The following is a 26,899-nucleotide window of genomic DNA, read 5'->3' on the forward strand; positions in this document are numbered from 1 at the left end:
CTGTCAAGTACTGAAATGACATCATTACATTTATTCTTCTTTAAATTAAACCACCTCAGTTTCCTCAACTATTTTTCAAAAGACATGTTTCCTAATCACATCACCACCCTGGTCTCACTTCTCCCAGATCAGTGGTTCTCAACTGGGGCGACGTGTCTGGAAACATTTTTGGTTGTTGCAATAGCAGTAGGAGTGATGCTGACATCTGCAAGGTAGAGGCCATTGATGCTGCTAAATATCCTCCAATGCACAGGACAGCCCCCAACAACAAAGAATTATCCAGCCCAAGTAGCTCATAATGCTGAGGTTGAGAACCCTTGTCCTAAATATACATCTTAATCAGTGTTCTTCTTAAAGTATGGGCCAAAAATGTATATAGGAGAGTGTCAGCTAACACCACCACTGTAATGTCATTACATTTCTAAATTAGCCTAAAGTACTGGTAGTTCTGTAGTTAGTAGTTGGTTAAAGCCCCCTTTCGTATGGTGCTACTAACCCAGGGATGGCATGCATGCGCCATGTATGCTCACTTGGAAAACACTAATCAGTGGTGGTACTCTTCCCTGTGAGCCCAGAGGCAACCTTGCCATCCTTTCCAACACAATATTCTGGGCCACCACTACTAATCATTTGAATGATTGTTGGCATACAAGAAGAAATCTATCTGCTGGCCATATTTCCCCGGTTTTGTGGTTCTGGGACCCAGGTCATGATGTAATCCTAGGGCCTGTGCTTTGGAGGAATCCATAATACTATGTCTCCATTTCCCGAACACAAAGCCTGGCCATCATTGCCATTAAAGCTATGTGGACAGAGCAGGGCTGCCCAGAAAGGATGCCCTCTCTCTTCACACACACCTCTCAACCTCAGCTAATGGCTCCTCCCCTTTGCCAAATTCTTCTTGAGCCTCTGCTCACCACTCTTGATGTTCCTGCTCTCGGTTTCCCAGAACAAAGCTGGCCTTAACTGTTACCAGCTTAAAGAAGTGAAGAGGAGAGGGCTAGAGACTCAAAAACATACTCTATACCCTGGATTCTTCAAGAAAAAAAAACCCAAAAACTTGAGTAGACAATAACCTAAGTGTCTCGGAAACCTGAAACCCACACTAATCAATATCTAGGAAATAGATAATTTTACCTTGAAGCCCAGTGCTTTGTTCCACACAATGTTTTAAAATAATTCCTTTCCCCCTTTTATGGAGGGGGGAAAGAGAGCATTTTTGTATATGCTGAAATAAATGTCTTCAATTTCAGCATTCTTTATAAACCTAATCACTTTGTTAGTATATAAACAAAGTAATATGTTTACTGCAACTTGATTTACTCAAATATTCTACTTGGTATATTCAGCTTAATCACACATTTGCTAATTTAATCTAGTTTTCAGAATTTTAAACATTTATTAATTACACAAGTGGAGCTAAACTAATAATCTATAAGGAATGTGGTATCTCTCAGTTCTGTCAGTGTTTGAGAAGGAGGCAGAAACTTGAGAACATAGAAACCATTCATGTTTGAATAAAACAAAGAGCATTTTATGTTTTCCAGACTGAGGGCTCTATACACCCTATAGCAGATCCAGAGAGCCCTTGTTTTCAGAAAACGAGCTAGAGGAAATATACAGGGGTGGATGTGAGAGGAGCCCTCTAAACTTGTGGCCTCCTGCCATATGGGACTTTTTCTAGAAGGATGGCTGATAGCTAAGAGCTCAAGTTCATAAGTCATACTTCCTGGGTTTAAAACCTGACCTTCCCACTTCCTAGCTGTGAGAGCTCCATCTGTTACTTAACCTAAGCCTCAGTTTTCCCACACGTAAAAAGGCAATGATAGCAGTACTTGCCTCATAGGGTTGTTGTAAGGATTGAACGAGATGCTGTATGTAGAGCATTGGCACACAGAACATTCCCGATGAGCATTAGCTATTGTTTTACCACCACCTCATGGACTCTGACACAATCAAAGTTTGTCCTTAAGAGACAGGTGTTTCTATCCCAGTTTATTTCTTGATGTGTACTACAGTGATGCAGTCTATCTCTGCAATATGTAGCACTAATTAGCTCATGTGTGGTTAGAAACTAGAGAAATGATGACAGTACAACATGGAAGTTGTGTTGGTTCACATGTATGCATTTTTTTCAAGGCAAGTAGAGCTGAAATAGCATAGAATGACAACTTCAGTGGGAAAGGCTCAGCATGGCTTTCAGCTCTATTTTTACTTCATTTTTTAAAAATTTTTGAATGAATGAACACCTATACTTAGGGCTTCCTCTCCATAGAAGCACATCCTGGCCTTTCATGTCCTAGGTTGCACTTCCCCTATACCCACCTTCACAGCAACCCCACTGGCTCACAACACCTGCAAACCAGCATGTTTATTTTATTATATTTGTGCACTTTTAATATTCCCAGAAGCAGCTTCTGGTCCCACTGAGCTGCCTGCCTTAGTTATCCAAGTTATCTCCCCAGGTACCAATTATTGTTTCTGTTAGTAGACCAATTATAAAGTCGCATAGGTATTGAGTGGTCTGCCTTTAACCCTATTTTTTCCCTACAAGCCCTGTTACCTTTACTGTGTGATTTTGCAGAATGTGAGGTTTTTCAGGAACACACATAACAAATGCCTAATTTCTTTCAAGTGCTGCCTAAGATGGCAGCAGCAGCAAAGACATGTGAAGGAACTGAACATGGCCATCCTCGGGTAGGGTGGATGTGTTTGGGAGAATTCTAGGCTGCAAAGCTGGTCCCTCACCTGGGAGGCTGTGAGTTATGCAGCCTCTGAAAGCTCTTCCCAGCCCAGAGTGCTAAAGTGTGACCCTGACCTCCCACAGCCCTCCCCCAGTGCAGCAGAAATAACAACTCTTCCTTGTGTTCCTGCCTTGGACAGAGTGTGTAGCAGCATAGATTAGCTCAATATACTTCTGAATAACGTCTTTCTCTTCACTTTCTTTGAAATTTTTTCATGGAAATGCACTTGGATTTTCCCTGTTTCCCCAGGTTTAAATACTTCCTACCTTTCTAGAATTCCTGTGAGAATTTGTTCCTCTCTTTATTGAAGCCCTGATCACACTGTGCCTTGTATTGTTACATACAATAGGGCAGTGTGTGTGTGTGTGTGTGTGTGTGTGTGTATGTGTATGTCTTATCTTAATTTAATTATAAGCTCCTTAAGGGCAGGGACTTTGTTTTCTTCATCTTTATATTTCCTTCATATTGCTTAGCACCATGCCTTTCACATAGTTAAGTACTTAATAAATGTATACTAAATGAATAAGTCTTCCAAAACCATTGATTTTTGTTTGGGCCCTTTTGTAAGGAGTCTGTAACAAACGTGCATCGTGAATTCAACGCAGTGGTTAGAGGACGTAGTTTTACGTTAAAAATTTCCTATAGCATAGTCATTGGAAATCACTCTGGGAATAAAGACCAGAGAGCCACGTAAGAAGAACACCTTATGTGAAATATTTTATTCATCTTTTTAAAAAATTAATAAGCAACAGAGAGGAATTATTTAATTTGGCTGCCCTTATAGTTCCTGCTTCTCTTTCCAAGCTCTAGAGGTTGAGCTGTTTCCCAGGGGAATACTAGTTCAGAACAAACCTCAAGGTGATTCCTGCTTGGATGGGGAACCTGGTGACAGATGGCAGGTTCTGCTTTCACAGGAAGGACAACATGTGGGCCTGCGGGTGCAGAGGGGCTCAGCTGCTTTGACTGAAACACACAACCTCCGTTGTCCCCCTCCTTCTGGTGAGTGTCCAGGTATTTGTCCAGTGTCTTTGCTGTCCAACACCTCCACTCCTTAGAAGTTATAGCTTTTATAAATGAACTCACAGCAAATAGCTTACAGGTAAAATTTATTTATAGTAAAAAGAAATACATGAATAGCCCTTTATGAATTATGCCACATTAACTGTCTAATTTGACCCTAAAATGACCCTTTTGTATTAGTTTGCTAGAGCTATTGTAACAAAGTACCATGAACTAGGTGGCTTAAACAATGGAAATTTATTTCTCACAGTACTGGAGGCTAGAAGTTCAAGATCAACATGTCTGCAGGGTTGGTTCCTTCTGAGAGTTGTGAAAAAGAATCTATTCCATCCCTCTCCTAACGTCTGGTAGTTTGCTGACAATCTTTGGTGTTCTCCCTGTTTTGTGTTTGTGTGTGTGTCTGTGTGAGTGTGTATCCAAATTTCCCCCTTTTATAAGGACACCAGTTATATTGGATTAGGGGCCCACCTCCGCCCTACTCCAGCATGACTTCTTAACTAATTCCATCTGCAATGACCCTATTTCTACTAGTAAAGTCACATTTTTAAGTACTGGGGGTTATGACTTCAACATATGACTTTTGGGGCGGGGACACATGCAACCCATAATACCTTTTAGTAGGCAAAGCAGGAATTACTCTTATTCCTGTTTTACAGATAAAGGAACTGAGTCTCAGAGAGATGAAGTAATTTACCCAAAGTAAGTGAAAACCCAGGGTCACAAATGCAAGTTGGCTGTCTGGCTGAGTAGAGAGAGCCAGATGGTGTCTCTCACTATGAGTTTGTCTAGCTGTTCTTACACACTTGGACGGGTAAGAACTGAGGCTGCACAGAGAGGGGAAGTGGTCAGATGTAGTCTTGGAATCAGTTTAGCAGATGCCCTATTATTTAAAAAGCTTCACTTGCTGCCCCCTGACTGCACCTCAGGAGGGCCTGACCTTCAGAAGAACTGTTTACTTAACTTGTTTCTTGTCAGTCTGCTGTTTCTGTCTGGCAGGCCCAACCCCGCCAAGGGGAGCTGGGTACAATGAGCCTATTCAGGGCAGAAAGTAAAACGCCTCATGCTTCCTTTTTCTCTCTATAGCATCATTCTTTGCCTCCGTGTGTCTTTCCTTTGTCCTGCCTATTGAGTAACATTAGTGTGGGCGTGGGGAGCATGTGAACTGGCAGCAGTGTGAGAGGGTGGCTGAGGACGCCTGCCTGATGGTGTAGGCACCAGGGCAGGCAGCAGTGGGCAGGTTTCCCAAGAACCGCTTTGACCTGTGCCTCTGCTCTGCCTGAGTCACTCTCACCAGCTAAAGTTCGTGTCTCCTCACGGAGCATGGATTGCCCTAGGCAGAGAGGAGAGACACGCCCCATCTTTGAGCCCCTACCCTTGGGAAACATAGGAGGTAGCTGAGTGGAGATTCAAGAGGCAGATTCTAATCTCAGCTCTGCCACCTGCCAACTGTGTGACTTTAGGGAAGATGCTTAATCTCCCCATGTCACTTCCTTATCTATAAAACAGAGATAATAAATTTGTTCTTCTCCTCGGGTTATTGAATGGATAAATAATATAATACAAATGCTGCTTGGAACAACATGTCTGCCACATAATTCTAGTACTTAGTGGATATAAGCAATACTTATTTATTTCCAAAGTATCATTTGTTAATCTGTTATTAATAATTAAAAACTGGCAGGGTAAATATCAAAAAGTTAACAGTGGTTGTGTTTGGATGATGGAATTACAGGTGATTTTATTGTCCTATTTTTGCTTCTTTAGATTTTCTAAACTTTCTGCAGCAAATATGTATTATTTTTCACAAGAGAAAAACTCCCACTGAGGACCAATGGGGTGCAGTGGACTAGGTGTGAGTGGGTACAAAGTGAAGAAGACATGACCATTGTCCTTAGTGGAGTTTAAAATCTGTGGAAAGAGACAAGACAGGTAGACAAATGATAGAAAAGGGTGGACAGCAGTGCTCAGGGTAGGCTGGGTATGGGACCAGTCGCCCTCAGGTAGCACCTGGCATTATAGAGATGCTTTCATCCATCTTGTCCCAACAGTCTTCCCTGATCTGGAAATAGGAAAGTAAGAGGACACAGGCAGATGAAAAGGCCACTCCTTTAATCTACCGTGGAGCCCCAGTAGGATGGGGATGGAATTACTGAGATACCTCTCTAAGGTACCTATTTCTAGGAGGGAACTTATATGGAAGAAAAAGTTGTGATGCCTTATGTAGCACATCTTATCCATGACAGATGTGTACCCAGGTCAAATGGAATGAAGAAGTAATTTCCTGTTTCTCTCTCTCTCTTTCCATAGCATTATTAGCATCATCATTATTTTGGCTGGAGCAATTGTACTCATCATTGGCTTTGGTATTTCAGGTATGTGGTTTCTTGGGTTACTACGATCCATTCACCCCTCACCATTAAAGTCCGAATCACTTGGTGTGGTAGTGTGGAAAGAGCGTGGCGCTTGCACTCAGAGAGCTTCAGAGCAGAGTACTCCCTCTTCTACTTCCTGTGTGCTCTTCACATTAGTCATTTAACTCCTTGGGCCTCAGTTTCCTCATTCTTAGAGTAGAGAAATAATGTCCACTTCAGAAGCTAGTTGAGAGAATCAAAGGAGATGTTTATCAGTAGTCCATCTACCAGTGAGTGCTGAAGGTGTCATTCTGGGATCACAGGTAGAGTGCTGCATCTGAGCCATTCTATCCATGGTTGACCTACAGAGATGATTTCTTTGCAATGAAGCTTCAGTCGAAGTGTTAAAGAATATCAAGTCTTTGTACACGGGGGTCTTATATAAAGAGAAAACTAGACATGACTACTGTACTATGTAGGACACAGATGCCATTGGGGTGTGGATGGTTAGTTTCCAAATGCAGCTAACTGATGTCAGTTTTAGGAAGATCTTTCTCTTTCCTCTTCCATGTAGACCATTTCTCTGAGTCATCTGTTATGGATGTCACATTAATTATGACAATGAGTGAGTTAAGTAAGGCCAGCAACTGTCTTCTCTGAAGCAAATTGCTTTATTTCCCATGAACCACCTGACTCAGGCCAATACCTTTAACTCAGTCTGTGACCAAAGCTGTCACTTCATAAATTCAGTTTCTACAGTTCCAGGTGCCTCTCCATCACTCCTCTCCTGTGTGGGTGTGATGCCACTCAACAGAGTCACAAAGCCTAAGCTAAGAAGACTTGCTATAGGTGTGTTTGCCTAGAAATGACATTTACACCCTTCCCTACTTTCTTTATCATCACACATATATATTTTGTCTTTTGTCCACTTTTTATTGTGTGTAGACAATATCTTTTTCTTTTTGATTTCTAGGTGATTCTTTATATATTCTGGATGCAATTTGGTTATATGTATTGTTGAATCTCTTCTACTCTATGATTTGTTTTTTAACTCTCTTAATGATGTCTTTCAATGAACAGAAGTTATTTTAGTTTAGTCCAATTCATCAATCTTTTCCTTTATATTTAGAGATTTTCATAACCTGTTTAAGAAATCTCTGTCTATCCTAGAGTCATAAAGATTTTCTTCTAGGTTATCTTGTAGAAGTTTTATTGTTTCATCTTTCACATTTATATCTGCAAGCCATCTAGCATTAATTTTGTGCATGGCACAAGATAGGGGTCAAAATTCCCTTTTTCCACGTGGCTATCCAGTAAACCCAGCACCATTTATTGAAAACACTGTCGTTCCCACACTTCTCTCTCTCATGCCATCATTGTCATAAATCAAATATCCGTATGTGTGCAGATCTGTTTCTGAATTCACTGGTCTGTTTCATTCTCATATTCTTTTATAATTCACTTCGTTTTATGTTATTTTATCTCTTTTCCTATTCCTAATCTTTGTCATATTCATTCTCTCTCTTTCTCTCTGTCTCTATCTCATATATTAAAATAGGTTTACATGGTTACAGGTATTGCTAGCTTTACAGTAGTTTTGAAAGAACCAGCTTTCGGTTTATTTATACTTCCTCTGATTTGTTTTCCTCTTTCACTGATTTTGGGTTTTATCTTTATTAATGTTCCTCTTCCTGAATTATTTGATCATCTTTTAATTCTTTTTCTAAAGTCTTAAAACAAGCACTTCATAAAAGAATATGTCCAAAAATCCAGTAAATAGCTTTTACTGTCATTCAGCTTTCCGACGTGGTTTACCAATTCACTCCTCACCAGAAGTGCATGAGATCCAGTGCTCCATGTCCTCACCAACACTGGATATTGTAGAATCTTGTGGTTTTAATTTCTATTTCCTGGTGACTGAGGAGACTAAATACATTTTCTTTTTTTTTCCTCTCCATGAGATCAATTATTTTAATATTTAGCTCCACATATGAGTGAGAACATGGGAGATTCTGTGCTTGGCTTATTTCACGTTCTCCAGTTCCATCCATGTTGTTGCAAATGACAGGATTTCATTCTTTTTATAGCTGAATAATACTTCATGGTATGTATGTACCACATTTTCTTTGTCCATTCATCTGTTGATGGACACTTTGGTTGAATCCAAATCTTAGCTATGGTGAACAGTGCCTCAATAAACACAGGAGTGCAGATATCTTTTCAATATACTTCTTTTGGATATATACCCAGCATTAGGATTACTGGATCATATGGTAGTTCTATTTTTAGTTTTTTGAGGAACCTCCATACTGTTTTCCATGGTAGTCGTACTAATTTACGTTCCCACCAACATATATGAGGATTCACCTTTTTCCACATCCTGATTAGCATTCATTATTGCCTGTCTTTTGGATAAAAGCCATTTTTATTGGAGTGAAATGATATCTCATTGTAGTTTTGATCTGAGTACATTTTCATGTGCAAAACATAATGTTGAGTGACAGAAGAGCACAAAATAGTACATTCTGTATGATTCCATGTGTATAAAGTTCAGAAACAGGCAAATGTATCTCTGCTGTTAAAAGGTAGAGTAAGAGGTATTAGTTCACCATTTTTTTATCCAGCAAGTGGGCGGGGGGAGGAGGGGTTCAGTAAATTCACACCTAACAGGTACAATGCACACTACCTGGGTGATGGACACACTTATAACTTTGACTCAAATGGTACAAAAGCAATTTATGTAACCCCAACATTTATACCCCTGTAATATTCTGAAATTATATTTTATACACACACACACACACACACACACACACACACACATAAAGGTAGAACAGCTGTTCTTACCTATAGGGAAAAGTAAGCGGGTAGTGATGAGGAGGGGCATGAGGGCACTTCTGGGAAGGCAGTAAAGTTCTATTTCTTGGTGTGGTGATTGTTACGTGAGATAAAGTTATGATAATTCTTCAACCTGTACAGGTACAATGTGTGGATTTTCATATATGCTGTTATACTTCAGTATAGACTTACACATAAACAAACATTTGTAAACATATGTGTGTGTATACATTTTGTGTGTGTGTATTCATATATATTCTTTATAAGGAAATAAAATATTGACTAAGTAAACATTTTAGAATGACTTTTAAAGATATTAATGCTAAGGTACATTTTGGTACCTTCCTCACTAAAGCTTAACTCTTTCTTAATTATAATTTACCATATTCCTGATCTTGAAAACCCTAGTATTTGTCCTTCACTCTAAATTTCGGTGACTAAAATTTCTTGGGCCTTGGGCTAACTGGCTTGGTATCAGAACTCTTAGACAGTTGTTTACCTTTTGGTTGTTAGCGGCCTTTGACTACCTAGCAAGAATTTTCACATTGTCACAGCTTCCCTATGTCAGTCAACACTTTTGCTAGTTACACCTTTTCCTGCTACATAGACATAGCGACTTTAAGTACTGCGCTCAGTTCCTTGCATTTGCAGAGGGTGCATCTAAAGTGCTTTTTGAATGAACAATTGGACGGATGCATGGAAGAGTGAATAAATGGATAGAAGTTACAGTCTACTCAATCCAATAATGTACCACCAGTAATAGTAAAACCCTACTGCTGCCTGTGAAAAGATTTTCTGCCTCCTTCCTACTTCATACAGTAAAAACTGGTTATTTTGGATAAAATGGGCAGTTTATTAGTATATTACTATTCAGTTGGATTTTTTTTTCAACTGCTTCTATTAAAAGGACCGTAACCTTTACCAGAGAGTATCATATTATTGTACTTTAAATGAATTTAATAAAATGTTAGCTGGTTTAATGCACAGAACATTGATATTAAGTAAATAGCATTAAGTAGATGATGATAATGATAATATCTTTTGAATAATGTTTTCGTGTACCTTACCATACTAAAGAACTTTGCATAAATTACCTGATTTACTACTCACAACAAATAGGAGGTAGATAGTATTACTATGTTCAGATGAGAAACTTGTGTAAGTTCACATACAGCTAGCAAGTGGGCATGGCTGTATTTTAAGCCCGGTAATTTGCTTCCAGAACCCACACTCCTACCCACCACCCTATACCAATGATAATATTTGGAGAATTGTGGCAGAAAGGGGTATTTTCTGGTTTGCCTTGCAGGCATGATTCCTGAGACCACAGTTTTTAAAGACTTAAAAATATTCCCAAATACAGAAAAAAAATCATATTTCTTTGTAACTCTCATGATGTTTTATATGCTGCCTTCTCATAGTCATCCTACTCCTTACAAATTCTAAATATGGGCCCCATAAAACATAAAGTATATCTGAGGAAGAAAGGTCTGTTTGGAAGAAAGGTCGAGGGGATCCCATCAAGCCCTGGTTAAAGGAAAGCCTTTGTGGATGACCCTTCGAGAAGGAAGGAGAGGGAGTGAAAAGGTGCCTGACCATACTTAGCCCAGTCCCTGTGCTATCACTCACTAGGGGACTTTGAACAGCTCTGTGTAGTGGAAGAGTTTAAGAATCAGAGACGTTCCAATCTCAGGTCTGACACTAACTATATGTCCTTTGGGATGCAACTTGACTTTCTAGAATCGGTTTTCTCACTGGTAAAGTGGTCAGGGTCACAGTGAAAATTGAATGAGAAAAAAGTACCTCACATGTGTATGATAAATGGCTGCCATGGTTATTTATATTGATAACATCAATGCTACTAATAAAAAGTTGCTATTATGAATGCATTCATATAGCACCTGCACAATTTCCTGGTCACAGCAGGACAGGCCTCCTTTGAAGTTAGGGAGGTCAGGGCAGGAAGCCAATTACTAGGAGGACACTGCCTCCTAATAATGCCCCATCTTCAGACACTGGGTAAGCCAACCAGGTATGTGCTCATGGCACCAAAACAGGAGCATTGCACAAATTGTTTGGAAAGTATTTGCTATTTCAAAAAACATTATAGTCATCTGGAGAAACAATCAAACATTTGTTGGCCTTTCTTACACTTATTTTATGGTTTTTATTTTTAAGTGAAGCAAGGATATCGTTTTAGTGAGTTGGCTCTCTACATGTCTCAATCTGGCCTGGAGTATGAACAAACAAATGAACAGCAAAATGTGGCAGAAGGAGCAAAGCCCCGGTGCCAGACAAGCTGGGTTTGATCCTGGCTCCACTGCTTGCTAGATACAGGGCATTAGGTAAGCCCTTTAACCTCATGGAGCCTCTTTATCCTCATTCATAAAATGGATGCAATGGTCATTCTTACCTCTCTTGGCTCAAAATGAGTCACTGTAAGTAAGCATTTAGCAAAATATTCTTTCTCTACCTCCTGGGACTCTGATCTGCAATCTACTCAAATGATTCTAGTTAAATCATATCGGTATCAATATAAGATTTAGCATGTGGCGAGTCAGATACTATATTAAGTACCTCACCTGCATTGTGTCATTTAGTCCTTTTAGGGACTCTCAGAGGGAGCATCCTCATTTTACAGATTAAAAAAAAAATTATGGAATAAAAAGTTTAGAAAACTTGCCCAAGGTCACATTCCTAGTAAGTGGCAGAGCTGGGACTTGAACCCAGACAGCCTGATGCCTGTGCCATGTTCTCAAACGCCATGTTCTATGGCTTCCCTTTTCTGCCCTGGCCTAGTATCCTGTCTAATTTCTTCTCACAGGAGCTACTGCTACTCCCTAGCCCACACTTTTCTTTGGCAAGTGTGGCACTCACAGGTGTGACGCCAGGCTCCACCGGTGCAGCCTTAAATCTTGTATTTCCACCTTTAAGCCATGCGCTGTGGTCCGTATCTGGGCAGCTGGGTTTCAGCAGATGCTGACTGATCGATCATCTGCTGAGGACTTCTGGTATGTTCTCGATGCTATTAGAATGTACAGAACTTGTCTTACTGACTCATGTCAAAGGAAAATTTATTTTCCAGGTTTAATCCAGTGCTGTAGGGTGCCCCAGTAATCCTAATTTCTGTAAAGAATCCTTGCCTTGTGTTGCCTGTACCCCCATTCTCCAATATATTCCTGCTCCTACAGCTGAGGACCAATCGAATAGTACTCACCCTGTGTGAACACACAGCGGCTCAGATTTCAGTTGCTCCCCTTGACGGCCCTCCTTTCTTCATGCAGACTGGAGCTGTGTAGTACTTGGCCCTCACCAGCTAGATAATTAATTTTCAGTAAGTGGCTGGGGCTTCCAATTTTAAAGGGTTTGATGAAATCTTAGAGGCCAGTGAAATACTTAAAATCTGTGCCTACTGAACAGAATTCTATATCAATAGAAAGCAGCCTCTGACCCATTCCATGGGGCCCTTTGTCCTTTAGCTCACCAAGTTAACACAAGAATCTTTGGTGGTCATTAGGCCTGGAGAGTCGTACCAGGTCAGACTGCATAATGCTACTTGAGCCAGTGTTTGTTTTCAAGTTTGAACACAGACTCCTTTTTGTGAGAACTAATATTTACATGCTGTTGCTTGCAAATTAAATTTTATTTTATTGCTTTTAGCTATCATTTACTCACTTAACAAACAAATATTTATTGACTACTTTCTAGGTGCAGAGCAATGGCTAGGTAGTCGTGGTTTTTTAAGTTCTCACTGGCTTGTATTCCTCCTCTTTATTTGATATGGGGGGATTTAATTGACATTATACTCATTCCTTCTGCCACATCATTAATGCAACCTGAAATGACTAGAACCTGCAGCAGGTCCCTGGGGCACTCCACAGCTGCCTACTTTTAATCATTCAGTTCTCTAGGAAATATTTCAACTGATTCCCTACCTGTGGGCTCAAGGCCAACACATTAAAATTAATTCAGTAATACAATTACCGAACTAAGATGTGTCATTACCATTTCAGTCTCTCCATAAACTGTGCTAATCATGTATGTTTTTCCCAAAAAGTAATTTTTCAATTCAACTTTAATGGCACTTTATCAACAACCATCAAATTTACCCTTGCTCTAACATACTTACATTTCATCCATGATTTTATTGAGAATCTCTGTGTATTTTTATTACCTTTTTTCCCCCACTGGCTCACATTTTCCCAAAATTTAGATGTGGCAATCCTGCCGGCTTACTCCTGCGATCATTTTAGATCATCTCAAACTATGCTTTGATTTCCACTGATTTCCATTTATTCATTCAGTTATTCATGCATTCAGTAAATATTATTTTCCTCTGTAGAAACAAAGCACTAGGCACTATAGGAACTTATGAATATGATTAAGACAGTTTCTGCCCTTGAAAAGCTTACAAATTAGTGCCAGAGATAGATGAAAGACCAGGCAGAAGGAGACAGCTGCCATTAAGAAAAGTAAAAGAAAATGTTAAAGGAGAGAAAAGAGAGAATCTACAAATTTTGCCTTGGTGGATTAAAAGAAGTTTCTATGGGAGGGCTGCCATCTGAACAGACTTGAAGGTAAGTAGAATTTGGATAACTGGTGACAAAGGAGAGGTGGGAACTATGAATTGTAGGCGCAAGATGAGCAAGGATGTGAAGGTGTATAGTGTAATTGTGCTAGCCTGAGCTGTCTTGGATATCAGTCTGTGAAATAAAAATAATTGGAAAAAAACCCTGAATCATTAAAGCAGTGTTCAAGAAAATGCCAGGGCAGGGTATGGAGGTATGTGTTGCATTCATATTACACAGAAAAATCATCATATTATCCTCTTTCATAATTTGTCTCCCAAATCTGTCACATGAATGGCCATGCATAGCAGCTGCTCCCGAAGTCTTTCTTCTCCAATGCTCTCAAGCCTCTAAAACAGCCTCCCAACCCAGGCTATGTACTTGTTTTTGGTTCCTCTGCCTCTTTTTCTAGCTATATTTTTCTTCTGTCAGTAGCTTTCTGTTGTTTCCACTGTAAATTCATCTAGCTTAGCTTCTCCAGTTCTGTCTCTGATTCATTACCCTCATCTACCTTATAAAGGCCAAGGAGTCAATGAGACAATTCCAACCCCTAATGGGCTGAAAGAAGAGAAGAGCCAATGATATCCCTGTGTTCACAATGTTTCCCTCTTATATTTGGGGGAAAAAAGCACATGTATGCTTTGTTTATGCATTTTTTTATTGAAGGCAGAAAATAACAAATCATTTGATACAGATAGACAGAATGGACTATGAAAGGATGAAGTGAGGAGGCTGCAAAGACAGCAATAAGAGCTAATATCTATGGAGCATTTACTATGTGCCAGGCAGGGTTTGGCTTTGAAGACTATGCTGGAAAATCTGAAATTCATTCCACAGCCCTTAGGAGCCGTGGATGATTAGTGATTAGAAAACAGACATGTTCAGATTGTACTTTAAGAAGGTCTACCTGTAAGATTAATGCATGTAAAATGAATTGGATGGAGGCAAAGATGAAAGGCAGGAATATCAACAAGGAAGATGAAAAGTCTGGTTGAGAAGTGCTCAGGACCCATCATGTTGTGCTTTTTTGGCTGTAAGGAAGAGAGGCTTTTGCAGGCCATTTTAATATAAGGTGTTTGTTTATAGACTATGCAGAAATTAAAACAGGAACTAGACCTGAACACCCTCAGGATCCAAGACAGCTCTGGAATAGAGGACTCTCTCTATCCCTCTCTCTCATGGTCTCTCCCCTACATTTTGTGTCTGCTCCACTCTCCTCCATCCTCTCCTTAGTTTCACATCCAAACCACAGGAGGAGCCTCTCAAGAAGATTCAGTTAAATAAATCACCCCCATAGGTGTCCTCGGTCAGCAGCCTCCAGTGCACAAAGAACAGCTGGTTGATCCTTCCCTGACTGGGTGGGCTATGGGCTGGGCAAGTGGGGAAGAGGCAACTGGACACACCTGGCACCATAATTAGTATCTCTACTGGCAGTATGTTCAGAGAGGAGGGGGCAGCTTTTATCTTAGACCAAAAGTGACTGAATTAAGTACCATTCTTCATCATGCCATAGCTAGTGCTGTAACCTTGACCAAGTCACTTATCTTCTCTATGTCTTAGTTTCTTCATTATTCAAATGGAGATAAAAGTAACAGCACTTTAGAATTTAGTGTTCTTCAGAATGACTAGCCACATTTAGTTAACATGAGATTTCACTTCTCTGACACTTCCGGTTAACTAAGAATAACAACACCTTATACGTGTAATTACAGTTTGCAAATCAAGTTCACCTCTGTTTGATTTGATCCTCACAAGAACCCCTTAACGTAGGTAAGACAGATATTTGTTACCTCCATTTTTCTGAGATCCAGAGAGGTTACATGACTAACTGAAGGTCAAACAGCTATTAAGTGACAAAGCCAAGACTTGAAATCTCCTCTTCAAACCTCAAGTCTGATGTGTTATCCTCTTGCTGCCCCTCAAGGTTTGGGTTACTTGGTCTTACAGAAGCTGTTGTATGTGGCAGACCTGCTGTAGATGTCAAAATGATTGTCTTCCTGCTCTTTCTATTCTTGTCTTCTTTTTTTAACATGCCTCTCCAGTTCTTCTGTATTTCTAATTTATCACAGAAGTCTCTGTTTGGCTTTTAGTAATGAAGGGTTTGGTTGTGAAAATTTCTTCACTTCCCTGGGCATTGATCCTTGCTTCCTGGATTGCAGGGACACACTCCATCACAGTCACCGCTCTCACCTCAGCTGGGAACATTGGGGAGGATGGAATCCTGAGCTGCACTTTTGAACCTGACATCAAACTTTCTGATATCGTGATACAATGGCTGAAGGAAGGTGTTATGGGCTTGGTCCATGAGTTTAAAGAAGGCAAAGATGACCTGTCGGACCAGGATGAAATGTTCAGAGGCCGGACAGCAGTGTTTGCTGATCAAGTGATAGTTGGCAATGCCTCTCTGAGGCTGAAAAACGTGAAACTCGCAGATGCTGGCACCTACAAATGTCACATTATCACTTCTAAAGGCAAGGGGAATGCTAACCTTGAGTATAAAACTGGAGGTGAGTTACTTTTGGAGAGAGGGAAAGAAAGCACCAAAAGATATTTGAAGTTAAAGGTTATGAGTTTGATAAGTTATGAGTTATGATAAAGGGTATGATGAAATATCATGTTGTGCTCATGAATGACCAGTATCAGACAAAGACCCTCTCAATTCTGCTAGCAGCAATCCTTGGTATTTTTTGCCCAAGATCCACACCAACCCCCACAGTAGCTGACTATAATACTGGTCTTAAAATCTTTCATCCTGGGCTCTTGCCACTTCTGAATTTCCAGGTATATTCCCTAAAATAAATGTAGTTTCTTTTATGGCATAGCCCCTAATACTGCTACTAAAAGAAGCCCAAAAGCTGGCCTGGGATGTTTCTATGCCCAGAAGGCCCAGGCCCAAGTCTGAAATCAATTTCTCTAGAGACTATTGGTAGTGGGCCCATTTTAGGAGAAGTTCAAAGGGAACTAACCAAAAAAATATTGTCCTAAAAACTTATTAATTCTCTCTCCTCAATGAAATCCCTCCTTCCTTGCCAACCCAATTTGGCATGTATTTTTTGAATTTGCAAGGACTCAGATAGCTTCCATGAGGAATATAAAGATGAGCTCTTGCAGAGCTCACAGTGAAGATCTTACAGAGTTGAGGGTCAGTACAGGGATAAAGTATGTCAATGATTATAATAATTGATAAATCACATCAAATGCTTTAAGAGAAAGATAAGTAGAGTGACTCAGAGATTCAGAGGAAGAGATAGATCACATACAAATGCACAGGAGGGAAGGGACAGAAAAGCCCCCATGGAGAAAAGGGCATTTGAGAGAGCCTTGAAGGATAGACAGAAAGTATACTGAGCCCTGCTAGCCTAACCTAGTCTGCACAGGCCTTTCGGGCATTTCTTAAACACCTCATAACATGTATATGTAATTATCCAAAGCAGAGATCTAGAATCAGACCTGTGTAAGTACAGTGGCCCAAGCAAGGCAATAATTCTGAGCCTCAGTTTCTTCATCTCAGAATGGGGATTAATGAGGTCAGGTCAAAGAGACACTGGAGCCAACTGAAGGAGCTTCCAATGGCAAAGCTAGAATAATTTAAGCAACAAAATAAATAATATAGTATTGAATTAAAACTCCAAGTATAAAAAAATACATGACTACATACTTATATGAATATTAAAGGAGATGAAACAAATCTTCTCTACAGACGAATTTCAAATAATTCATTTAGATCTCTCCCCCTCCAGGAAGTGCAGCTTAATACACACCCCACCCCACTCAGGTGTGTTAGATTCGATGAAGTCCAGCTACCAAAGAAACCTGGCAAACACTGCTTCAGCCAGTTAACATCACTAATGATAAGTCATGTTGATAGCATGTATCTTCTGATATGATGTGATAAGAATGGTACTTTATCTCCTGTTGTCTTCCTCTTCCAAATTTATAATCTCAGTCTAATCATGCGAAAAAATCACACAAATTCTAATAGAGGGGCATCCCTCAAAATACCTGACCAGTACCCCTCAATACTGTCAAGGTCATAAAAAACATGGAAAGATTAAGAAAATGTCACCGACTAGAAGAAACTAAGGAGGTATGATGACTAAAAGCATTGTGGTACTCTGGATGGGATCTTGGAACAGAAAAAGAACATAGTTGAAAAACTGGAGAAATCCTAGTAAAGTCTGGAGTTTAGTTAACAGCAATGTGCCAATGATGGTTTCTCAGTTTTGACCAATGCACCATGGTTAAATGTTAATGTTAGGGGAAACCAGGTCAGGAGTATATAGCAACTCTCTGTATTATGTTTGCAACTTTTCTGTACATGTACTATTATTCCAAAATTAAAAGTTTATTTTTTAAAATGGGGATGATAACATTCATAGGATTATTGTGAGGATCAAATGAAATAATATCTGGAATACAGTACTGGCACAGAGCGCACCCTCAGTAAATGGTGGCTCATTTCATGTAAACTTAGCTTTCCACATCATCTCCTAGGAGCTTATTCCCTGCCTACTCCAAGCATATGGGTCTTGTCTCTCCTGCTAGAAGACAGACTCATTAAGATCAAGGCAAAGGCTTTCCTTTCATCACTCACTCAGCACCAGCTCAGTCCTGGGCAAAAGAAGATGCTAAATAAATCAATAAATTATATCTTGCCGTTATGGCCTAGTAAAAAGTCCAGGTCTTAACATTTTCCCGCAAGTGTCTTTCTGCCTAGTTATGGGGTGAAGCTAGTCTTAATTTCAAAATGCATTTACCTCCCCAGTGAGGAGAATTATCTTAGAAGAAAACAAATGCCTATTTATATCCCTGGATACCAGGGCTGGACAGTCTCCACCCAAGTAAACTCCAAGTCCCCACGATGACAAAGCTTGTGTGTGGAATTTCTGTGGGTGACAGGTGAATGCTGTTTGTTTCCCTAACTTCATCCTCCAGGCAGAAAAATACATAAAATCCTGAAGGTTTCACAGGTCCCTGGAAAATGCCCAATTTTCCTAAGGGATAAGCTTGTTTATGGTCACTAGAGCCACTCTTACTTGGAGAAAATTATCTGTTGTAACAATAATATACCTAGAACTTAGGTCCTTAGGATTTATGATATTGGCTAAAGGGTTATGATGTATAGCAGTACCATGAGCAAATAATTATTTTCATCTACAATACAATGGCCATACACAGACAGACTCCTGGGGAAGTACTGAGTTACTTCAATGGTAGAAATGACTGTGTTTTGAAGACCTAGCACTCCAAAGGCATTGTCTTATCTGCCTGAACTTGACATCTCATCTGCCCGACCTTGACATCTCATCTGCCCCTTTTGACGTTTGACCTTGCAGCCTTCAGCATGCCAGAGGTGAATGTGGACTATAATGCCAGTTCAGAGAGCTTGCGGTGTGAGGCTCCCCGATGGTTCCCCCAGCCCACAGTGATCTGGGCATCCCAAGTTGACCAGGGAGCCAACTTCTCGGAATTCTCCAACACCAGCTTTGAGCTGAACTCTGAGAATGTGACCATGAAGGTTGTGTCCATGCTCTACAATGTCACAATCAACAACACATACTCCTGTATGATTGAAAATGACATTGCCAAAGCCACAGGGGATATCAAAGTGACAGGTGGGTTCCTCCACACTTTTTGTATGGATTATTGGGAAGAGAATGAAATCTAAATTTAAATCCAACTTCTTTAATAGATATATTATGTACCATGGCAAAAACTCTCTAGAATCCTCTTCACAAAGACCTTGAACATAATTCCAGTTGGGATTGCATTACGTAAGAGAAAGCTTAACACAAAACAATATATATGGCATATAGGTCAAAGATGGCAATTAAGCTTCATTTTGTGTGCCTTCTCATTGACTGTTGTCTGGAGAGCAGAGTTTAGGATTCTGAGGCTCTAATTCAGTAGGACTACTTTGGTGTAGCAGTAGGGAAGTGATGATTATTTGACATCTTTGATATATTCGCCTAGTGTATTATATCCTAAGCCCCTCAAAACTGGTTTGGTTCTAGCCTGCCTTTGTGAAGGCTTTGAATCTGAAGACTAAAAGTCCGGACTCTGACGTCTTAGTCATCCCTCATGAGACTGACTCATGATCCCACCAATATTGGCCCAGGTTTAATCTAAAACCTCTAGATTGAACTGGCATCCCAGCATTCTAGCTGAGAACTACCTGCAAAGGCCCAGCACTCTAGTCTCCCTGAAGTATTTTAGTGAATACAAAACTTAGGGTTGAGCAAGTATCAAGAAAATGCATAGAATAATTTATGACTTCTAAGACCATCTTTCCTGGGGCTAAATTAGATTCAAACTGTAGTGAAGGAGTATGTCAGGAGACTGCTATCTGTATCAAGTCTAGAACTAGGAAAGAAATATCTCACACATTGTAAGTGCCCTGTAAGTGTTTGCTGAATTTAACTGAATGAATCCTATTCTTCCCAGATTATATTTTTAAATTTAAAATTATATATATAAACTCCCCCAATATGTACAACTATATCAATTTTAAAATATAACACAATTATGTGTGTGTGTGTATATATACATCAGTAACCTATAGAATGTGAGAAAATATTTGCAAATCATATATCTAATAAAGGGTTAATATCCAGAATATATAAACAATTCCTACAACTCAACAACAACAAAAAAATGAAATAACCCAATTTAAAAATGGGCAAAGGACTTGAATAGAGATTTAGCCAAAGATAATATATAAATGGCCAAAAAGTACATGAAAAGATGATCAACATCACTAATCATCAGATATATGCAAATCAAAACCACAAGGAGATATCACCTAACACCCATGAGGATGGCTACTATGAAAAAAAGAAGAAGGAGAAAATAACAAGTGTTGGTGAGGATGTGGAGAAATTGGGATCCTCATGCACTGTTAGTGGGACTGTGAAATGGTACAAGTGCTATAGAAAACAGTATAGATGGTCCTTAAAAAATTAAAAATAGAACTACCATATTATCCACTAATCCCACTTCGGGGGACATATCCAAGAGAATTCAAAGCAGAGTCTAAAGGAGATATTTGCACACCCATGTTCACAGCAGCACTATTTAGAATAGTCAAGAGGTAGAAGCAACCCAAAATGTCTATCAATGGATGACTGGATAAATAAAATGTGGTATAAACATACAATACAGTATTATTCAGCCTGAAAAAGGAAGGAAATCCTATCACATGCTACAACATGGATGAACTTTCAGAACATTATGTTAAGTGAAATAAGCCATTCACAAAAAGACAAATACTGTCTGATTCTACTTATATGTGGCATCTAAAGTAGTCAAATTCACAGAAACAGAAAATAGAATGGTGGTTACTAGGATTAGGGTGGGGGAGGTGGAGGAGAAAGGGGTTTTTGCTTAATAGGTGTAGAGTTTCAGATTTGCAACATGAAAAAATTCTAGAGATCTGTTTTACAACAATGTGCATATACTTAGCACTACTGAACTGTACATTTAAAAATGGTTAAGATGATAAATTTTGTGTTTTTTAAACTAAAATTTTTTAAAGTATCTAATAAAAAAAGTATATATACGAGAGAGCTCTTCCACCGTCTTGAGGAACAAATTGGCAACTATCCTGGTTAGGACTCTTTTAGTTGCCTGTAACAGAAAACTAACTCAAATAAACCTAAAATAAAAGGGGGATTTATTAAAAGGGTAATGAGATGTTTCATGGAACCAAAGAAAGAAGTACAATTGACTTGAGAAACAGCTGGAACCAGGAACTTAAATTCCAATTGGATTCTTTTTCTTCTTTTTAATTTCTACTTTATTCTCTCTTTGCTCTCTCTTGTTTTAGTCTATATGGCAAAATGTGGTTGCCAAGAGGTCTTATATTTAAAAATCTCTTTCACTTAAGAGAGTGACCAGATGGAACCTAATCCATCAGTCTCATTCTACATTCCCAAGAAGGACTTTGACTGGCTCAACTTGGGTCAGCTGCCCAACAGGGCAGTATCCAATGGAAGGCCTTCCTGGAAGAGAAGTAGAGAATGAAGCATTGGTCATTTAAAACAATAGATGTTGACAGCAGTACCTCAGTTCAGATGTCAATAAAAAGCTCCAAACTGTATAACTAATGTCTTCTAGTAGCAGAGGCAATAATTGAACAAAACACAGACATTGAGCACACCTTTTATTCAGGGAGCAAATCCTTTTTCCTTACGTGTTTATTAGATACATCAAAACAAGTGTTCCAAGTATCAGTATTAGGACTAAATACAACTTTTAATGGCTCAAAATTTTAAAAATAGAAGAATTTCTTCTTGCCATGCACAAAGTCAGTGTTCCATACATGTTTTTAAATGATTAAATGGGGTCATGGGATTTACATCCTGTGTTTTCTAACTATTCTGCTAATTTAGGCCATTCATGTAACAAGTATTTACTGTGTGCCAAGTAAGTTCAGAGCACTTTTTTAAGGCCCATAAGATACTGACATGAATAGCACAAATATCATAGCATATGTTAATCACAGTGTAGATTTGGTACTTAAAGGAAAGAGCTACTAATTAGGACTACAGTGGATCAGTAGATAAGGTAGAGTTCAAGCTGGGTTTTAAAGGAGCAAAAAATGGTTTTGATATTAATAGAATAGGAAGACATGAAGTCAGGAGCCAATTGCTCCCCCAGACCTATGCCAATGATCCAGGGGAGAAATTATGAAGGTATTAACTGGGCAGTGGTAATGGGAAAGAAAAAGGAAAAGAATCAAAAGTTACCTGAACAAAATAATGTACAAGCCTTGGTGATGCAAATGTAAAGGTCAAGAGAAATAACAAGTCAGAATGGGTTTGATATTTCTACTCTGGATGCTTAGGAGATTGGTAATGCTGCCAGCAAAAGGATGAAAACATAGGAGCAATGTGTACGGGGAGAACATGAGGGTTTTAGAGATAAGTTTAAAATGTCCTTGGTGCTGAGCATGGTGGCTCACACCTATAATCCCAGCTACTTGGGAAGCTGAGACAGGAGGATAGTTTGAGCCTAGGAGTTTGAGACCAGCCTGGGCAACATAGTGAAACCCTTACCTCAAAAATATATAAAATAAAATGCCCATGGTACACACAGGTAGAGATGCCCAATGCTTAGCACAGTACTCAGCACATGATAGGTTTTGGGGAAGAATGCTACATCTCTTCTCCGCATATTTCCTTCAATGTAACCTTTTTAGTCTCTCTCTTCCTCCCTCTTTCACTGTTCTCTAAAGGAGAAGTAATTTATCTGAATGGGGAGTATATTATGAGAAGCTAGACAAGTAGCTCAGCTCCTTTTTTTCTCCTTTCTTTTTAGCTAACTCTCAAGAGTATGTACACAATCTGCTCTGCTCCTCCAAACCATCAGTTTTTCAGGGGTGGAATCTGCCCTTACGGGAGAAAGTCTGCCCCAGTCTGCTTCTGTCTGTCCCTGGGGAAGTCCAGGCTGCAGCCCACTTGCCTACCTACAAAGCCTCATTCCCTATTATCAGATTTTTCAGCAATAAAGGTGATATTTTGGTCTTCCAATTGCCTTACTCTTTTTGTCCTTCTCTTTAATTGGCCCAGAGCCAAGCTGAGGAAGAGGTTGTTATTTATTGGACTCCTTTGAACCCCAACAGTAGGTGCTCGGAAATATTTACTGAATAATGTTTTTAACTGACATCTCTAGTAGCAACTGGAAATCCATATTTAGAACTCAGGACAGAGTTTAAGTTAAGGAAGTAGATTTAGAAATGATCAGCATGAAAGTAGTGCTTATTAGGCTTGAGTGGGGCTACTATTGTTGTTTTATAGCTAATATTTATTGAGTGCACACTCATATGAGTCAGGTCCTGTTCTAAGTGCTTTACATGTATTTACTCATTAATCCTTATAAGAACCCTATGAAGTAGGTTACTATTACTGTAGCCCTATTTTATAGGTGAAGAAACTGGAGCATATTGAGTAACTTGCCTAAAGTCACACAGCCAGTAAGTGACAGAGCTGAAATGAAATAAATGAGATAGGATTGTCTAGGAAGAAAATAAACCAAAAAAAGACTATTTTTATTTCTTCACTTCTACCTTTCTCTACTCCATAATGAGCACAATGCTTCCTCAACACTTTGTAGTTGTATGATGAAAGCTAATGACACAGATCCTGTAAACGTGACTGCCTGGAGAAAAAATAGATCTGAAACCAAGGACTGGCCATGGCTGTTTGTTTAACCTGCTTTTTTATGCGGTAACCAATGACAATCTCTTTATTGGTATAGTTTTTCATTTGGCTGAGTGCTCACTGGAGTGGACCACAGAATGGAATTTCCTTTGAAAAAAGGGAAAGCTCTGCTTTTAAGACAGTTGCAGAAAGGTGGAAAAAAGGGTAAAAAAAAAAAAAATTGCTTGTATTAGGAACAACTTGTTCTGTTTTGGAGGTAATTTTCTTTGCTAACCAGTCATATGAAGAAGACATCTAGTTTCTCCTATATGACTCCAGACTTTTTTCTCTACCTTTACAGACTCTGAGATCAAAAGGCGGAGTCACCTACAGCTGCTGCACTCAAAGGCTTCTGTGTGTGTCTCTTCTTTCTTTGTCATCAGCTGGGTACTCCTGCCTCTCTCCCCTTACCTGATGCTCAAATAATGTGACTTGGTCACACACAAAAATGCAAAGTCATTGGTCCAACAGGTGAGATGAAGCACAAATGGTATGGGAGACTGATTCTGTGTGTGCTTATGTTCCTAACAAGAGTCAAGTAGCCTCCAGCATCAGCCACAAAAAGACACATTTAATGATGCCAGAGTTATAACACCATTTCCACTAGAATTGCGAAAGGTAATCATTTGTTAGCTTAATAAAGAGCATAGACCTCACTGACAAACTTACAGGAAAAACAACTCTGTATAATTCAAATATTTCTGTAAATTCAAATACCTTTTAATTTACTGAGTCATCAACGAAGTCAAAAATATCTTATTGAAGGGAAAGAGATGTTTAGCCCTGAAGGGTTACCCTGGATTTCACTGTTATTTATAAAGCATAATGACATACACATAATCACTCACATAAGTGACCTCCCCACCACCGCTCCGACAAGGCCCCTTTTGACAGGAGAGCTGGCAGATGACTCATCAATTAGCCCTCCTACTGAGACTTCTCTTTCTCACTTCAGTCCTCTGGCTCCAATTATTATTAGGGCATTTGCTTCTGAATATTCTTCTGCATATGAAATGTGTATAAAGCTGAACTCATGAAGATCCAGTCAACACTCCCATGTTACTCAGTGGCACCCCCACCAAGCCTCCAGGCTCACAGCCTTAGAGCTCCTTTTGCCTCCCCTCCGTCCTTTATGTCAATTTGTTACCAACCCCGACAGCATTTTCCCCTGTGTTGTCTCTCAGATTGATCCTAATCCAGCCTTTGTCATCTCACATCCAGACTAGTTCTAAAACCCTGTACTTGCTCCTTCCTCTCCCTATTTCAGCTGATAAGAAACATGGTGCCAGAATCAAAGTATTCAAACACTATTTTCATCACAGCATTGCTTTGCTCTGGAACCCAAAGTGACTCTCTGGGCACCACTGTATCAAAGTTAAAGTCCTTGCCTTCTCAGTTTCTCTCCCTGAGCTTCCTCCTTCTCTCAGCTTCCTACCACTACTCTCTGGTCTCGCTCCCTCTCTCACTGCCCCTTCCTGGAAATTTCCTCTACTCCATGGCAATTCATACCCACTACTTCCTTTATCCTTTTCAGGAAAATGCTCCCTAGCTTATAGCTCTCTTTCCTGAGGGTCATTGTATTTTATATCCTCTTGGCATGCATGTATAATTTATATCTTATACTCTCTAAGGCACATATATTCCTTGCCTAGATTGTTAAGTCCTCAGGGGCAGACAAAGATCTATTTTTCTGCTTGTTTTGTTTCTCTCATTCTCCAAGCTTTACTACAGGGCAATGCACAAAGTAGATTTTTTGTAAGGAAACCCTTCAGTTTCCATGATTTCCAATCCTCCACAGTTGTCAATAGAGAGAGATTTCCCTAAGGAAACTGTCCCTTAGAGATCTCACTCGTAGAAGAAGGAACGTTTTCTTCTTTCCTTGATTTCCCACAACACTGAAAATGAGTTTTTAAGAACCTGCAGCTAGGTAATGCGACCTATATAGTATAGCTGATTCATCTTTACCTTGTATTCCCTTAGAGTACTAATCTGAAGCCTTTTCTTTAAAAGCCGTGGCTTCTGTGTGATGGATGATGTTCACATGCAGTACACGCGGGGTCTTAGACAGCTACCCAGTTAGCTGCAGCTCCACCTCTTTCTCCCTAGAACCATAAAGGAATAACCTTAAAGCAAGTCGATTTTTAAAACTAAATGAATAGATCATTTTTTTGTGACATACATTATAACTAATCATGATATTTTAGGTCAAACACACGCCCTGGTTGAAAACTGAGGCAAAAGCCATCTTTCTACCTCTACTCAGGAGCCTGCCCAGGCTTCATCTCTCAGTGCCTATTTGCTCTGAGGACTTGTGTCTTCCCTGAGACTGTCACTGTGATGGTACTCCTTTAAGGAGAGATTCAAGCCATCTCCCTTCCCCCCAGCAACCCATGGGACCGTGTGGCCTCAATAGACCAACATCAAAATACAGAAAAATAAGCCCATTTTAAAATAAGAGATATACTCACACAGTGGCAGGGAGAGTCTTAGTTCTCAATAAGTGTTTGCTGAATGGGTTTAATGGTATCTTATTGCTGTTATTTTCAGAATCCCAGGAATCTACAGAACTATTGCACCACCAGATATGACCTAGTTTTATATTTCTGGGGGAAAATGAATTCATGTCTAGAGTCTGAAGTGGACAAACAAGAACAAGGGACAAAAAGAAGCCAAAAGCAACCACAAAAGACTCCAGTATGAACAAGATAAGTCTATCTTCAAAGATACATTAAAAGTTGGGAAAATGATTCATCTGAACTGGAGAAGTACGTTAAGACTGTTAAGTAAAATGCATTTGGAGATAAGTGTATCCCTAGATCTCAGGGACCTCCTTACCTATTATCTCCTGGGGAGTGAGAGGATGGGATACGGTATGTCCCTTGTCGCTGAATCCTTAGTTGTATGTTCTGTAATGTTGCTCTGAGGAAGTTCTTGGAAAGTTCCAGTCGCAGTATATCCACATCTTATATTCCACAAACTTATGCTGTAAGAAGCTGATTCAGCTGCCACTTCACAACTGAGGGGTGGCTGCATTTTAATGATGGGTCAAATGATTCACTTTTCATTATGAGACTTCCAAAAGTGACTTGGCTTATCCTCCCACCTGAAAAATGCCAAAGACATGAAAAATGATCATAATTTTGGAAAAAAAAAAAAAAGTAGTTGGTGACAATGATTTT

The 26,899-nt window shown here is 39.6% G+C and overlaps 1 protein-coding gene across 1 annotated transcript in view; it reads left to right on the forward strand.

Annotated features, from left to right (window-relative positions):
- Positions 1–24,146, forward strand: part of VTCN1 (V-set domain containing T cell activation inhibitor 1) — a 49,466-nt gene extending 25,320 nt beyond the window's left edge. The window contains exons 2-5 of the mRNA XM_069478910.1: positions 6,072–6,136; positions 15,681–16,028; positions 18,858–19,136; positions 24,022–24,146. Coding sequence (XP_069335011.1) covers positions 6,072–6,136; positions 15,681–16,028; positions 18,858–19,136; positions 24,022–24,146 — 817 coding nt within the window. The remainder of the gene's footprint in view (positions 1–6,071; positions 6,137–15,680; positions 16,029–18,857; positions 19,137–24,021) is intronic.
- The last annotated feature ends 2,753 nt before the right edge of the window (positions 24,147–26,899 follow it).

Source organism: Eulemur rufifrons, chromosome 8 (assembly GCF_041146395.1).
Source record: "Eulemur rufifrons isolate Redbay chromosome 8, OSU_ERuf_1, whole genome shotgun sequence".
In the NCBI taxonomy this organism is placed as follows: domain Eukaryota; kingdom Metazoa; phylum Chordata; class Mammalia; order Primates; family Lemuridae; genus Eulemur; species Eulemur rufifrons.